Source organism: Python bivittatus, unplaced genomic scaffold (genome assembly GCF_059951505.1).
Source record: "Python bivittatus isolate LINGU-HERP-01145 unplaced genomic scaffold, Pbiv_v1 ctg000080_np1212, whole genome shotgun sequence".
NCBI classification, from domain to species: domain Eukaryota; kingdom Metazoa; phylum Chordata; class Lepidosauria; order Squamata; family Pythonidae; genus Python; species Python bivittatus.
The window spans coordinates 46,690,082-46,706,880 of record NW_028277035.1 but is presented as its reverse complement, the minus strand read 5'-3'; the positions used below and the strand labels follow the sequence as shown (position 1 = coordinate 46,706,880).

General features: G+C 41.0%; 1 protein-coding gene across 2 annotated transcripts in view; it reads left to right on the top strand.

Moving 5' to 3' along the window:
- The window catches only part of SLC38A3 (solute carrier family 38 member 3), a 67,312-nt gene that overhangs the window by 32,782 nt on the left and 17,731 nt on the right, over nt 1-16,799 (top strand). For both annotated transcript variants that reach the window (XM_007427681.3, XM_088134000.1), the window contains exons 2-7: nt 2,451-2,648; nt 5,149-5,233; nt 5,947-6,062; nt 12,742-12,815; nt 13,545-13,637; nt 13,817-13,898. In XM_007427681.3, coding sequence (XP_007427743.2) covers nt 2,542-2,648; nt 5,149-5,233; nt 5,947-6,062; nt 12,742-12,815; nt 13,545-13,637; nt 13,817-13,898 — 557 coding nt within the window. In that variant the 5' untranslated portion in view covers nt 2,451-2,541. The remainder of the gene's footprint in view (nt 1-2,450; nt 2,649-5,148; nt 5,234-5,946; nt 6,063-12,741; nt 12,816-13,544; nt 13,638-13,816; nt 13,899-16,799) is intronic.

Here is a 16,799-nt window from a genome sequence, read left to right as displayed (position 1 = left end):
TGAAGAAATTTTCTAAATGCGATACTGGTATTCCATAATAATGTTCTGTACTTGTCTGTTCTCATTCATTTTGCCACAGTCTTTCTTACCAGCGGGTTCTGTGACCTGAAATGTCATAGAAAAGGGTATGCCCGAAAACGATAACTTGTCACTCTGCTGAATTCCTAAAACAGTGAACTGAATCATGAACTTGGCTTCGTGAAAACCCTGGAGTAATATTTTGCTGCTTGTTGGCATCTTTTTGATAAGTTAAAAGAGGATCACATTTAGGCCATCCAGAGTGAATGACTGGCAGTGCTGAATAACAGATAAGCTCAGGTTTATCTTCTGTTCCACTAAAAAATAAAACTCAGAAGTTTGGACTTCCTTTAATCTACAGAATGTAGTTGAAGAGCACTGATCACCTTACCAATTCATGCTGTGAGATTGTGTGTATGTGTGTGAGAGAAGTGGAAATAGAACAGGTGAGAAGCTCGTTTTTTAAATCTGTGAGGAGAGATTTTCTCTGATTCTTGGGGATCACGAAGCAACCTCCAAATCAAGGCTGCGCTTTCTGGACCAAAAAATACCAGATTGGATCTTGGATGTTACACAGTGTACCAGTTAGAGTGTCAGACATGGAAGCCCAAGGGTCAGATCTTTGGGAAAGTTATGGGTAATGATTGGCATTTGACCAAAATCATTTGTCAATATTAGGAGAAAAACATCACACAATTGTTTTAACTGTGAGAGTAACTAAGCATTACCACAGATTATGTGAAGAGAATGTGAAGCATCTATTTTTTGTAAGAGAACATTGCAGACGCATAGAGACTGCTTACAGTGCCAACTGCACTCTTCCTGAGCTTGTCAGACTTGGCAGCAGTTATATATGCCTGGAATACAACCCATCTTGACTATTGCAAGATGCTTTGGGGAAGTCTATCTTTGAGAAGTGTTCTGAAATTGCAACTGGTGCAAAATATAGTGGCCAGGCTGCTAACTGGTGCATGATACAGGAATCATATAATGCCTATACTGAAAAATTTGCACCAGCTGCCAATTGTCTCCTGGGAACAATTTATTAAGACTTTAATTGTTAATTCAATTTGATAATATTGATTTTAATTCTAACTATACCAGTCTATTGTTGTGTTTTATATTTTGCATTTTGTTTTATTTGTGTAAGTTCTCATGAGTGCTTACACAAGCTGAAAAATAGGGTACATTCATATCAATAATTATTAATAAAATGAATAAAACCAAGGACATTTTGGTCCAAGAAAGGTACATGGTCTATAGCAGTGTTCCTCAACCTCAGCAAGTTTAAGACAGGTGGACTTCAACTCCCAGAATTCTCCCAGCTGGCTGGGGAATTCTGGGAGTTGAAGTCCACCTGTCTTAAGGTTGCTGAGATTGAGAAACACTGGTCTTTGGTATGGAAACAAGCACTGAAGGAGAAACCCAAACAAGAATTGCATCTGAGGTTTCCTCTGGCAAGAGGGTCTGGCCCTGTTGTCTGCTAAGTTATATAGGAATGGGAAATTGTATGAGGACCTGTGGATGCCATCAATTCTAGAATTACTTAGGTTATTGGATCTTCTGAAGTTCAGACAGCAGGACTTCAACTTCAACTTCAAATACAATAGGCATGCCTGGATGTAGTATGTTATGTGTTGTATGTATGTCTGTGAGTATATGATTTCAGAACTGCAACTAGAATTATTAAGGTTGACAATTCTTAATGCGTCTAACATGGTTTGGGTTAGGACAGAACTACTAGTATCTCTTTGAAATATACCAGCAAGTATATGTACAATGATGGAGAAAATTATCTTCTCTTTTTCTTAACTTTCTTTATATATTTTCATATTTATCTTTTATTTCTGTAAAACTCTCTAATAAACATCATCTTCAAAAAGATATACCAGCAAGTAGATGAGTGGGATACTGGCCAGTCCAATACTGTACTAGAGTTGTGACATTCAGCAAAGTCATCTGTAAATAGCTGAATATTTCTCAGAAGCTTAGGACATATCAGATAAAAACTCATCTTATCTCACTTCATGGTACTCCCAAGTTAGCAGAAACAATAGAGAATATGTAGCCTGGTAATCTATAAAAAAATGGAGTAAGTGTCCATGTTCAGCAGGATATGATAACATTTTAATTATAGAGTAATTCTAGTTCATATTTTTTTGGCTGAGAGATATGAAATTTTATATGCAAGTCCATCCTACCAGAATGTATACACCAGCCTTACTCTACTGAACACTTTTCACATAGATATTGCCAGTGGTGGCAAGGAGCCCTAGGATGGTTGTCCCAACAGAGTTAGGATATGCCAGAATGATGAAGGCTGTTCTATGGCACTATCTGTATGTCTTTCCCAAACTGGATATATCCTGCTGCTAAGCCTCATTCTGGGAGAACAAAACCAAATCTTGATTTAAAAAAATTTTTTTTTGCAGATACAGCACCTCTCAGTAAATTTGTGCAACTTGCTGCTTGTCTGAAAGCTCTTTGCCAGAGAAGAGAAGGTACTGACTTCAAAAGGAAGAAATGAACTCTACGACAATCCCCATCCAGACGGAGATGGTAGACCTGGTGCCAAATGGAAAACACTCAATATTAAATGCCTCTTCCATCCCCTCTATGGGAAATGACAGGTGAGGTATCTTGTAAGGTCTGGGTTATCTGACTGACTCAGATTGCAGGGTTGAGTTAATGCACTTGTCCTGGATATAAGATTATCTTTTTTAGTGAATGGGGTTACTGTCACTTCACTCTCCAGATCCACAAATGCTTACCCACTGGCACCCATTCAGTCTCGTGCTGCTGTTTCCACTTCTGTTCTTTTAATCTGTATTCTTCCCATGACTACAGAACATTGCTGGATACTCCTGATCATCAGTGCTGACACCTAATTAGTGGTTTGCAGATACCCTAAACATATGAGTAAACAAAACTCCAAGTATGGGGAGTACTATATATGCATGATTTAACCCAAGATCAAATGGAAGGTAGGCAACTGAAGTGGAATGACTGAGCTCACAGGGTGGAAGTTGGAGATCTCTAACCTTCTCCCCCAGAAACTCTGCTGATCTTAATACCTCAGACATATGACCTGCTTTGGGATAATAGCTTGGTAGTTTCTGCTGCTATCGCCTACCTTCCAGGGGTTGCCTCGCTTGGTATCTTCCTCCTGACCCTTATGTGTGTGTGAGAGAGGGGGATTTCATAACCTGTGCTGCCTTTCTGGTGGTTAAAAAATAAGAAATGCAAAAATTGAAATAATTTCTATATTGCAGCCTCCTGGCTATGTAGCTTAGAGGCTTATGTTTAGAGGTTTCAGCCTTTCCTCCCTATCCTGGGAGACAAACCAACCTAATTAGAGATAAATAAAATCAAACTTTATTAAAAGAAAAGAAAAACTATACAAATCCCTTTTTAACTTTAGACATCCAAAATACCAACATTCAGCAGTGAAAGAGATCAGTTACAGAGCTATTCAGAATATGGGGAAAAGCAGCTTGATTAAAATAGAAAATTTACAAAAGATATAATGGTGCTGGCAGACCACAAAATGCTATTTTCTGCTACAAATGAGCATTCTGCTTGAATCTATAGAAAGAAACTGGAGAAAACTCCACACTGATTATTACTGATCAGACAAGATTATAAAGAGAAGTTATTCCTCTTGCTCAGTCTGAGGATATGCCTAAAGTACAGGTAGTCCCCAGGTTAAGAACACTTGGTTTACAGATGACCCATAGTTAAGAATGGAGCCTATTGTAACAAAATCTGAGTTCAGTACACAATGATTCAAATTAAATACGCAATGGTTTGAGTTCATTACAAATTACTACTTATACAGTATTATACAATAATACTGTTCTGGCTTACATACAAATTCGACTTAAGGACAGATCTTGGGAACAGAACTCGTTCTTAAACTGGGGACTATCTGTACTGAAATACACACAATTATGGAGTGTGTATATTATAAAACATGAAACTTTAGTACAGCATGGTACTAAAAAGATTAAACTTTACACAATATGCTTAGCTAAACAGTTTATTTATTTATTTATTTATTTATTTATTTTTATTAAATTTGTATGCCACCCATCTCCCCCAGATTGTACCTATATTATCAGAGAGAGCCATGTCCTGAAACAGTTCTGCCTTTGTTTTACCCCCCAGTATGGCAAGAGGGACGAGGTACCTCTCTGTGTCTGGGTGACTCCTCATGGGCTATGCTTTCTAACTCTGCATCTGCATGAAGGGGTTGTTATGGGGAACGTCCAAGTTCTGCTGACTGGCAAATGAACAACATTCATAACAGCAATAAATCCTGATTATCTAATCATGAGACAGATATAATGGAAGCTTTGGGACTTTCTATTCAGGCAACTAATAAATGTAGACTTGCTTCTTTTTGATTTTGTGGTACTTTCAAATTTGCAACTAGATATGAAACTGACAGGAATGGTACAGTTTGTAGCATGTGAAATGCATTAGGATGTCCTTGTGAGAATGTGATCCCCCACCGCCCCCGATGATATTGCTGCTGTCTGGAATTTTCAAGAAACATGAGCTAAGTCTTAACTGATAGTCTTTGGAGCAGTTATTAAAGACCAACACAATGTTCTGCTGGCACTATTTTATATGGTAGAAGGGAGTGGTAAACCATTTCCATAAATGGATGTATTCTTGTAATCTGAAGCTGAGTTTACTTTTTCAAATATGTTCTTGCTAAATGTAGTGTTGTACAATTCAACATGGCATCCCAGATCTAGCTAGATTCTTTGAAAACCAAAAATGCATTTGGAAACAGATTTTTAAGGCTTGCTCCTCCTATTCTTTCATCATATCTGAAGTTATTTTCACAAATGGTACTGCCTCCAGAAAACAAGAAGGAACTTTGGGACTACATAGTAAAAGTTAAAATATAAGTAGGGTTAGACTCTGTGTGAAAAGACCCCTTGATAAGATTATTTCTTTTCAATATGTCTAAGGAAGCAGGCCTTAAGGATAGAAGAGGTAATTCTGTAGATCTATTACCACCGATACCAATCCCTTGAACCAGAATTGGGAAAAAGGGAATTTTTAAGAGAAGATTGCTTATATTAATGAAGATGTTCTTTTCCTACTATCTTGTGCCAGATTTGATGAGAACCAGGCAAATGTACCGGAGATGGAGGAGTTTCTTCCACATAGTGCTGAAAAAAAGCAGACCCATTTCACAGATGTAAGTTTTGGTATATTATTCTGGATGGATGGTTGCAATCTGGATATTCATTGATAACTAAGTCCTACCTCTCAAGTGGAAGCTGTTAACAGAGAAGATGGAAGGCCAGTGCATATTTTGCAAGTGGTTTGGACAACAGCCATACAAATCCATTCCAAAAAAGGATTCCATCTTTGGCTGTGTCCTTCTAGCATAGAACAAATAGCCTCTGAACCCAAACCAACCTTTTGGTTGTCTTTCCCCCTTGCTCTGCCTGCCCAGTAGACATTGAGTCAGAGGCAAGGGAGACGGAATGGAAGGCTACCATGGCTGTATCTGTGATCATTCCAGTCTGAGAAAGATTGCTACCAGGCCTTGGTATGAAAAAGAGGGTTTCCCCTTCAGAAAGGGGACAGATGAAAAGAGGGTTCAGCCTTTCTCAGCACTCAGTAGAAAAGGGAATTGCAGAATGATTTTAGGGAGTCTAGGAAGCTCACTTGGATTAATCCAGAGAGAACAGGACTTCGGAGCAGATGTTGCCATAGGAGTGTCCTCTTCCTGAAGCTCATGATAAGAAATATGTGGGCAGGAAAAGATGAAAGATGGCTGGCATAGACTGTGCCCTGCCCCCTTCTGACATCCGGTGGGTGAGGACAATGTATAGACATAGGGCAGAAAAGTGTTACGCTGGCATGCAACTCTCTCTCACGTGCACTCTCTTGTTTCTATTTCAGTTTGAAGGGAAGACTTCTTTTGGGATGTCTGTTTTCAATCTCAGCAATGCCATCATGGGCAGTGGAATCCTTGGGCTGGCATATGCTATGGCCAACACTGGCATCCTCCTCTTTCTGTAAGTGCTGCGCTCATCATCAGAATGCCAGGGAGGAATCCACACTCTCCTTCCTCAGTCAGATACTCCCTGCAAATTTTGGGATTCCCAATATGGTGAAAGGTCATGCTGATTGTGGGAATTTTAGACATGGTGATCCCAAATCCCTGGATGGTCTGTACTGATCTGATACATATGAGTAGCCTGTGCAGTTCCCTCTTGCTTTGCTCTACATACACCACTCCTTTTCCAGGGAAATTTACTGTATACTGCCTGATAAAGCAGATCCTCATGTTACTGCTCTGGTAGCTTTTCCTTGCCACGGAGGACTGTCATATAGCCTCATCCAGATTACTTGGGGTACAGTGGATTTGTCCATTACTTTGGAGAAATGTCAGAATGGATTTCTTTTTCTTGCTGCGTCCAAAGTCTGTTAAATAGAAGTCTGTTAGACCAATACCTGATTCTCATGAAATGGGATTCTGTTTATGGTCCTGGACCCTAACTGTTCCTGTCATAATCTTAGAAGGTTAGCTACTAAACCAACACACACACACACACACAGAGGGACACACAGAGTTGCAATTGCAATCCACACCTACAGTATAAGACCTTACAATCCCACAGCATGCCCTTGGATCTCAGACTATACATGCTGGCCGAACATAAATATACCATTTTATGCTTCTTGCCTTTTTAGAAACTGCTTAACTTAAGGACAGGCATGATGTTGGATGCTCAGCCTGGCTGAAGTAGGGGTCTTTATTTTTACATTAAATGAATAGAAAAGTTGGCAGAATTTGACCCTAAGCTAAGGTTATTGGCAAATGGAACTCCTGTAATCAGAAAACCAGCTGGGTTGAGTGCACAGAAGGCTTGGGAAGGAAAAAACAAAGGAGGTTTGTTAGGTTCTCATTATGTGGGTAGGAAAGGTGGGCTGGAGCAGGTTAGCCTAGGGTCAAACAGAACTGTAGTCTATTGATGATTTGGAGCAGGAGTTTGTGCCAGAGAACACAAAGGATGCTCCTCTGCAATGGAGGGAGGGACAAAGTCAGCAAACTTCTGGTTGGAGAACAAAGCCTCCAGGAGCTCTCTGCCTTCTCTACAACACTTAGCATGATCTTGGGCGAAATAAAAGCCATATCAGGATGGCATAAATGTGGAGGAACAAGAAGGTGCCTATGAACTGGAGGCAGAAAAGAACAGTGGGGGAGGGAGATCATTGCAAAAGATCTTTGAGGATGACTCCCATTGTGATATATGTATGTGCTCTACTTCTGTTACTTCATAGAGTCCCTGCAGAAAGGGAAGGGTCCTTCCCGAACTGCAAGGTGGCAGACAGCAACACAGCCTCCTACTGTGTTTTGCCTCTACTAGTCATTTCCATCTGGCATTCACCTGAAGTACAGACACAGAGTTGCTATTTCACTCTGAACAGCTAATGGGATGGAGAGCAGTGCCAGCTCCTAATCAACCTGGAGGTCTCTCACTAGGTAAATGTAAGCCCATCCTTCTGTTTTTTGGCAGTGTTAAGAGTTGCCACCCATCAACTGGTTTCTCCTCATTTGTATCAATTTCTTTCTCTACACTCACTTTTATTTGGGTGGTAGCCATCATTGACAACAGTGCAGACCAAGGTGCAGGCAGAAACTTCTGCATCCATGGGGCTGGGAAGAATCAAAGCAAAAGGGCTTGGCAGAAGCCTCACGTAATCTTGAAGAAGAAGGGGAAGAACCATCCAGAGCCATCACAAAGTGATCGGCCAGAGGAAGTAGCAATCCAGCAGCAGCAGCCCTGCTACGTTTAGTATGTAGTTACCCTTTGGGGACAATAATTGTTGGAGAATGACTCCCGCATCAGTGGTCCAGACACAAACATACGAATTACAAGGCAAATCCAAGGCAATGGAGGACCCTTCCTTAAGCATTTGCGGAGGCTTTACATAATACCTGTATGGTTCCTTGCTACTGTATCAGACGATGGTCACAGTCCCCAAGTCACCCTGGCCTGACTTCCCATCCACCCTGGAAACCTTTTTTTTCAACTGTGATAACCATTAAATGGATAACTATTAAATTAAACTATTAAACTATTTAGAGGCAGTATACTTCTGGAGCAAAAAAATTACTGGGTGCCAAACAAGAGAAGAACATTTTTGCTTTCATGGCCTTCTCATATCAGTTTCTCAGAGTCATGTGAATAATAATAATAATAGTAGTAGTAGTAGTAGTAGTAGTAGTAGTAGTAGTAGTTCTATCCTGCGATGATCTTTTAACACCATCAAACCATCAGACAACAACATCTGCCTATCTCAGGTCTTTGGGAAGGACTCAGTAGATTAATACAAATGCCAAATTCAGTCTAAACATCTGGCTGACTGTGTGACCAACCATAATAATATTAATAATTTATTAAACTTGTATGCCACCTGAATCTCAATAACACTAGTTGCTAGACTCTATGGAAAGAAGCAACTTCTCAAGGCCAGAAATGGAGAAAAAGACAATGAGAGAGTCTGAACTTTAAGCAAAGAAACAAAAAGTTTCAAGTCGTCCCTGTACTACTGATCCAATTATTCCTTCTCTGGTCGGTCAACTTGAGCATTATATCATGCCAGCATTGGGCTGTCTCCTAAAGCAGTGCTGCAAACATTGCAACAGGGCTTTTCCAACTTGGTGCCTCCCCAAAACTTTCCTTGTACAATAACAGGGAAGGTTGAAGGCTTATACTTTGGAGGCAATCAACATGGGGTCCGGGGTCTACATGCAGAGCTGTGGGTTGCCCTCTTCCATTTTAAATATACTCTGAAACATCTACTACTGGATCCAACTCAGACCACTGGATTCATTAGTGCTTCATGCATGCTTTTTTCCTAAGACTCCCTATTCTTCCATTTGTCTGCTCTACGCTCCATCTGTATCATCTGCATCTTCCCAAGGAGCAGAGTGACAGCATGTTGGGAGGAATGAAATGCTTTCACTGAAGCGATCCGCTCTTTGCTTCCGAAGCTCCCTGGGGCTGATTTCTCATTTGGTGTGAGCTGCTTGTTGAGAAGGGCAAAACATGGGCTTGCAAGCCCTCCCAAGGTCTGGGAAGCAATTCAGCAGCCTGCAGCTACCCTGCAGAGAGCTTTGCTTTTGTTCTCCAGCTGTGTTCAGCCCCAAGGTTCAGCTAGGGATAGTGCTGGCCCGCCTGTCCTCAATATGCCAAGCCACATTTCTTTCACCAAGGAAATTTCATGTCACTTTCAAAGCAAAAATTATTAAGCTCCCTTTTTTTCTAGAAGACCTTCTTCTGGAGAACAGCCATATTCATTCCCTGTCCTTCCTGCTACCCCTATTTTTAGCAGCTGCTCTTAATTTTGGACTGTGAGCATCCCGTAGAGTTGACCATCCCTTCCTTTAAAAAATCCCTGGGCGAATCTACCTGGAAGCCTCCTGTGTTCCCACTTGGTGGCCCACAGAAGAAAAATATTGTGAAACCTGTCATGCAAGTTGCTCTGCCTGCAGTAGTCCCACTTCTATTTTTCTATAGGCAACTCATGAAGAAATTGAAGAATTTAATAGTGCTGGGTTTTGGCACCATTGTATCTACCCACATCCTCAGAAGTCCCTAAAGAGGGACTTCAACATGGCTCAATGAGTACTGAGAAATTGGGTTAAATGGACTCTGAATATTAACAAGAGAGGGAAAACCCTGAGAATTGGATTAAAGAAGAGGAATAAACTAGTGGAGCTGGAAAAAGAAAATGAAGGGTGAGGGGTTAGGGTGAGGGGTTAGGGGATGTGCAAATATGTATATAATCTCTCACTTGTTCTGCCACTAGCAACATCTACCACATTTACTATTTGCTCACTTGGGATGACCTCCTGGCTAAAGAAGGAGCGCTTAGAAGACCCACGTACACACATGACGTTTTTTGTACAGCCCCACTTTTTATTTGCTAATGTTCCACTTGCCAGTGCAGGGATATATTTCATAAGGGAATGTGGCTTTCCATGCCAAAGGTTGCCTACCCCTCTTCCAAGCCATAGAGGCTTAGTAGGTCTATCTGTTTCTCACCTATCATAGATGGGCTGGGTGAGGCTGAGACAGAGTAACTCAGAGGTTCACTGAAAGAAAAAATGATCCAGAACCCCTTTGTAACATGCCAGCAATTTTCCAGTTTGAATCATGTAATTCTGGTATTGGATGAGGAGGAGCAGAAAAAATGGGTTTTTTTTTTTCTTGATATAGGAAGAAATGAGGAGTTCTAGCACTGCAACTATCTAGAAGGAATGATCTGCCATTTCACTGGGGGCTGAAATTACAGCTGTCTATCTTGCTATAGTTCCAACTTGGGACCGTGGACATTGTTGTACTACAGTTCCCATCACATCACCCTAGCCATTGGCAATGTTGGTTGGGGTGATGGACATTATGATCCAATAGCACTAAAGGCCCAAGGATAGGAACCTCCGGCAGCAATTTTAGGGAGGCAATTTAGCCAAAAGAGCAGGCAATGATGGGTCATTCCTGCCCAGTTGGGATATGTAGCTTACCAGCTGAATGACACAGACAGAAAATTGTGGAAATTCTCTGGAGCTCTTAATGCCAAGGTTTTTAGAAATGCAAATAAATTAGACTAAACCCATAATGACAATTGATTCAGAGAGTAGGACAAAAATAAAACTAGAGGTGATTGATCATGGCTTAGATTCAGAGGAAGCATTTGGGAAACTGGGAAGGGATGGGCATTAATAGGCATCCCTGTGCTGGCCCTGCCTCTCTACAGATCTGAGTTGGAAAAACGGACTTTGAAAGAGCAGCAGGTGGGGCTCACTCCATACCTAGTTAGATAGTTATTTTGAAGTACTTCCAGCAAGTATGTTTTACAGCAGGAGTATCTTTGGGAGGATGGGGTGCCAAAAATGTCCAGATGGTGGTTACAACCATGCCATCAAAGCCCATAAAGAAGGAGCGGGGCTTTGATTCCATGGATGTGGCTGCCACCTTGACATTTTTGACCCCCACCCATGGACACCCCTGCTTTAGAGTAAGACTGCTGTTAAATTTGCACAACTGGAGCAATTCATTGTAGGCATGTTGAATTATCTTACCTATCATCCCCAGCCTACTTGATGCCAGGATGGGGATGACTGATATAAAGTTAAGGACATATCGAGAAGTCAAGTAGCCATGGTGGCAACGTCCCTTTTTCTTTTCCTATGTTTGTCATTACTTCCAAATTTGAATGGAAATTGTGGTACTTCAGATCAGACATACTGATGCATTTTTTTCTTTGTCTGCCTCTTTGGGCAACACTTCGCTCCCTTTCATCTTTATGTGTGGCGATAACAATGTACCGAGGAGAGGGGAAGGATGTGAAACAGGATATTGGAAAATCTAATACACAGTGAACAATGACAAAGCTGATCACCAAAACAGCCTTGCTTCTTTCAAGATGGTCATCTGACATTCCGGTCATGTGATTACACTCTACATTCTGAGTATATCATGGGAGCATTATCCTGTGGGGCTCTTTTAAAATTTTTCTCCTTTTGATAATGGTAACGTGTTAGTCAATCCTGTATACCTTTAAAAAGTTAACTAGAGAACAATTACTTGTATGACATTTATTCATGGAGCTAAATAATTGGTACAAGTAGCTCTTGAAGTGATTAATTCAACAAGATTGAAGCATTGGTTCAGTCATGAATGAACAAAAACTCCTTCCAGATGTAGGACGACTGGTGGGAGAGAATTACTACCCAACTGTTTGTGTGTGTGTGTGTATCTGTGTGTGTGTGTGTGTGCACACGCATGCGTGTGTGCAGTTTTTGCTCTGTGTTCTCCTGGCTTCCATCCCAATATATTATCCTCTGGGTAGAATTATTTGCCTTTTACAAATTAAAGAGTTACATAACACACTAGTATTAGAGCAATTCATAATATACCACTGCTGCTTCTTTGCATGCACTTCTTCAGGGGACTCAGTACCTAATAGTTCTCATATCAAGTTAATACTCTTATGGAAATGTGCCTTTCTCTCTGTGCCCTGTCTCTCATCACCCTCAATCTGTGAGCTTACCAAGTAGGATAAACGGGGAGTAAATTAAGTAACCAGATGGTAAAGCTGAACTAAATCATATTTCTGTGCAATAAGTGTGCATTTGTTTCTCAATGTTTGTGTTTCTGTTTATAGAAGTACATTTGCTGATCATAGAAATAGGAATGTTTTGTTTCCTCTTTCTTCCCTTGAACTTTCTCCAGCCTCATGTACTCCAGATGTATGGAATTCCAACCACACTGGAATTGATTAGGGTGGTTGTGGGTTGTGGAGTTGGAGTCCACCATAGTTATAAGTCCAAGACAAGGGATTGGGTTTGAAGAAGGCTACCTGGGCACATCATACATGATAACTGATACAATCGTTCCCTTCTGTGAGTCTAATTTAAAAGCTCCAGATACCCCATTCAGAAATTAGAGGATTGCTTTTGGAATTAGACAAAACTTGGGGAAGTATTTCACAAAAAATAAAATGTAGTTGAGATATGATCCAGCTGTGCCTCCAGAAAACTCCTAGAAGACCACACCCTCTCCTTCTAGAGTTTCCAGCGTGCTGCAAAAGAAGTAATTCAGGTTGCCTCTTGAGTTTGTTTGTGCAATACTATCCCAGTCCTTTAGTCATATAACTTAAATGTCCTATTTTTTTCCATAGATTCCTCTTGACTACTGTAGCTCTCTTGTCCAGCTATTCTATACACTTGTTGCTTAAATCCTCAGGGATTGTTGGTAAGTATTATAAATCTGCTGAGAAACCACAGAGGGCGTTCAGTTCAGCCAGTCCTACAGTGTATGATACAGCATCTGGCTGTGGCTAAATTAATGTACTCAGCTAGAAGACCCACTGAGACTACATTTACTCTGTCTTGAATTCCATGATGGACAAAAGATGGAATATATACATCTGCTGAATAAATAACTAGACTGTGGGCAGTTGTATTGATGCCCTCTCAGCAAACTCTGATCTGAGAAGAAAATGGAAATGCCTTTTCTACCCTCAGTCAGCTGTATCTCTACATGCTGATATCTGGTGAGCCCATTTGTTTGCTCTAATGGTAATCCTGGTTCAGCTTCCTTAAATCTGACTTTGATGGTAGTTTCACTTGATCTCACCCAAAAGATTACATTTATTCTGCTGCTGAACTACTAATACTCTTGCTAAATGCCATCATTGTTTGTCCACTTAAGCAGTGGTGAGGAAAGAACCTTCACTATAATAAAAATTGATCAAGACAGAGGTTAACATAAATCTCTGTCAACTTTGCATGTTTTATTTTAGATATACAATTCACAGCATTTGCTGTGTATGTAAGAACAGTTGTTTTTATTCCAGCTACTTTTGTTATGACAGAAGTGCCAGCCCAAAACATTGTTCATTGTGTCACTGAAATGGTGCGTGTCGTTCAGATGTCATTTTCTCTCTACCTTTTCTTTTTGTTAATTTTTGGTATCATGTAGGAATCCGAGCCTATGAGCAACTGGGCTACAGGGCCTTTGGGACACCAGGGAAATTGGCAGCTGCCATTGCTATAACACTACAAAACATTGGAGGTAGGAAAGAACTGATCATGATCACATCATGTTTTCTAAAATCTGTAAGAGCCTTTTACCTAGACTTCCTAGAAAATTTTGTAGAAGGAATCATGCAGGCAAAGATACATTCCCAAATAACTTCCCCTCTGGATCTCAACCGGCCTTCGTTCTCTGTTAATGTCCTTCTCTTTCTACAGCAATGTCAAGCTACTTATACATTGTGAAGTCTGAACTGCCTCTCGTCATCCAGACCTTCCTCAACCTGGAAGAGAAAACAACGTAAGTGTCCCCCATCTGGGTCTTCCATTTGTCTCTCGTAGTGCCTTTTCTACATTTTCTACACCTACATGCCACAGCCACATTGTTGTGCCTAGCTAGGTTGTGATGTCAGCAATGCATAGTTTGCTTGGCTATAGTGTATTGAAAAAAGAATCAAAATTGTCTGGATTCATATACTGTATATGCTAGGCTTTGAACAAACACACACACTGTGGCTTGGTGTGTTGCATGAATCTCATTTATATCCGCACTCTCAGACGCATTACCAGTTGCATTAGGGAGAAATTGTTTAATATCCCTGCGCTACCCTGTGTGCTTGCTCTGTATATGTCTCTCCAATTCAGAGTGCAGATTGTCTTGATGGTGGGTGCCAATTCTGTTTATCATCTAATCCTCCTCTCCAGCTCTTGGTCTTTTGCATGGTCAGTGGAGACAATGGAGTGGTAGTTGTAAGCTGAGTGGCTGACCAGTTGGCTAGAGGGAAGCAGCAAAGCGAAGAGGGCAGCTGGTACATTACAGAGCTGCTTTTGGGTTATTAGCCCAGGCTCCAAAGAGAAATGGAGCTGTGGGGAGGTACAGAGCCTTAGAGAAATACATTGATTGTACCATACTTTAGCCATTTGGGTGTGTTTCCTCACCTCTGCACTCTCAGGCATCCTTCCCTTCTCCCCCCTCCCCACCTTCTCCTTCCTTGTGGCTCAGCTCCAGTTAACATCTCTCTAGTAGCACAGAGATTTGTCTCCTCTGGACAATCTGTTACAGGGATTTCACGGCATTAAGCCACTACTATTTTTGATTGACGCCAATGTTGAATAAACCCTCTGCGTAGGATTAAACCAAAGTGAACTTCCAATCCGTGCATGATGTTCCACTTTCTTCTGCTCTGGATGCGTTAGTCAGATCTGTGCTTCTGTTCATGGCCTGGCTGGGCTTTAGCATGCTTTCCACCACTCTAGCAAACCCGAGGAAAATAGATCAACCTTTCCTGCTGGTGGAAGGATTAGAGGGGAAACTAGTATAGCTAGTAGACAGAGAAAGATATTCACCCTTGGACGTATGGATTGCTGTCAGGCACCTGGGAATGAATCATTCCTCTTTATGCCCATCTGACATGGGATGAGGACTGAGCCGCCAACATCTTTGCTTCTTTTCTTCAGTGTGAGATGCATCCAGGGAATTCATAGAGACATTTTCTGTTAACAGTGAAGATCTGATCACCTGGCATTAGTCTCAAGACCAGGCACTCTGGAAATGTACATGGCCAGGGACAGCAGAATAGAATATTCCATTATCATTGGAAAGATAATGAAATTTAAAGAATGATATTTAAAGAAGCAGAACATGTGTTGACTGCAAAGAGAACACTTGAAAATAGCAGCTGGGTTCTGGTATTGCACTAAACAATGATGTGGTCTATTTGGTTTTGGCTTAGTGTGTATTTGGAACCCATCTATTGTGGGTTTGGACTGTGATTTATGGTGTAGTGCAATGTGTGCACTCAGTCATTGTAACGCACAGTGTGTGTGTGCCCAATGAGCTTGAAAACATCAAGAGGATATGTTTAAGAACATAAGTGCTTAGGGGATATCACTCTGTAACAGGTGTATCGTTGACTGGATTTGGACTGTCATAAGTTGCCAAGCTAGATACCGCCAGCTCAGCAGAAGCGTCAGCATGTACTTGGAGAAAAGATGTACCCACTGACCTTTAACTACGACCAATCTAAAAGGCAGGCTAAAGATCAAACTAGCACAGGACTTTTAGAAGGGAACAAGAGCAAGAGTGTAGCTTCTGAGGAAACAGGATGGGCAAAATAGGTGTTGACTTAGCGCCTGAGGTCTATATGATCAATTTCTGGAACTCAAACTGAACAGGCTAAGAGTAAACTAGGGACAAGAGCAGCCACCTTTTAAGCCTGCTTTGGTTGCTATTTGGCTGCTTCTTGTTATGAGAGGTCTTTGCATTGCACAAGGCTGAAGGAGCTGCAGTTCTGCCTTCTGACCTGCATCTTACTGTGGCATTCAAGACCAGAGACCTGGGGCTCACTTTCAGGGGACTCTTGCAGGGCCTGATTCAAAGTAAGGGTTTCTTTACACTCTGAGATTATTATAACCAGTCCCCTGGCTTACTTCTTAAATATTTGTCTCTGCTTACTTGAAATGCTTCTTCTTGTTTCTTTATGAGTTTCCACACACCCATCCTTTTTAACCCCTAAGCTTTTCCCATAAAATGAAATAATTAATATAAAATTGCCTTCCAAAAATAGTGTTCTTTGATTATGAAAATTTAGCCTGTTCATATCCAGATATATCTATCTTTAAATATTACATGAGTCATGCAGAATTCTAGTTTCCTGACTTATAATATTTCCTTTTCTTGTCTTTAGCCTCATGGAAAGATATGTGAGGTGCTGAAATACTAAACAGAGCTTTGCATCATGTGCTTTTAGACTATACCTTGCCTTATATCTTCCTTTGGAAGGAAACTTGGTAAGGTTTCCTTAGATTTGGATTAAAGTTTCAAGGGCTCAGGTTAGAGACAAATGGGAGATAGATAGATAGATAGATAGATAGATAGATAGATAGATAGATAGATAGATAGATAGATAGATAGATAGGACAGACAGACAGACAGACAGACAGACAGACAGACAGTCAGACAGACAGACCAGCCCTTTCAGAAAGATAGGAAGTACCATGATTCAGTGGCTGAGCTCATACATTGCGTGCAAAAGGTTCAAGGTTCAGTCTTGTTTCTCCAAACTGAGATGGCAAAACTCAGCCTAAATTAAGAGTTGATTGGTAATTTTATTCTAGATAAAACAGTGGTCTGACTGACTAGATCCATACATGAAGATTACTGTCTCAGAGTATTTGCAGCCAAAGTCTACTAGTCACAGAG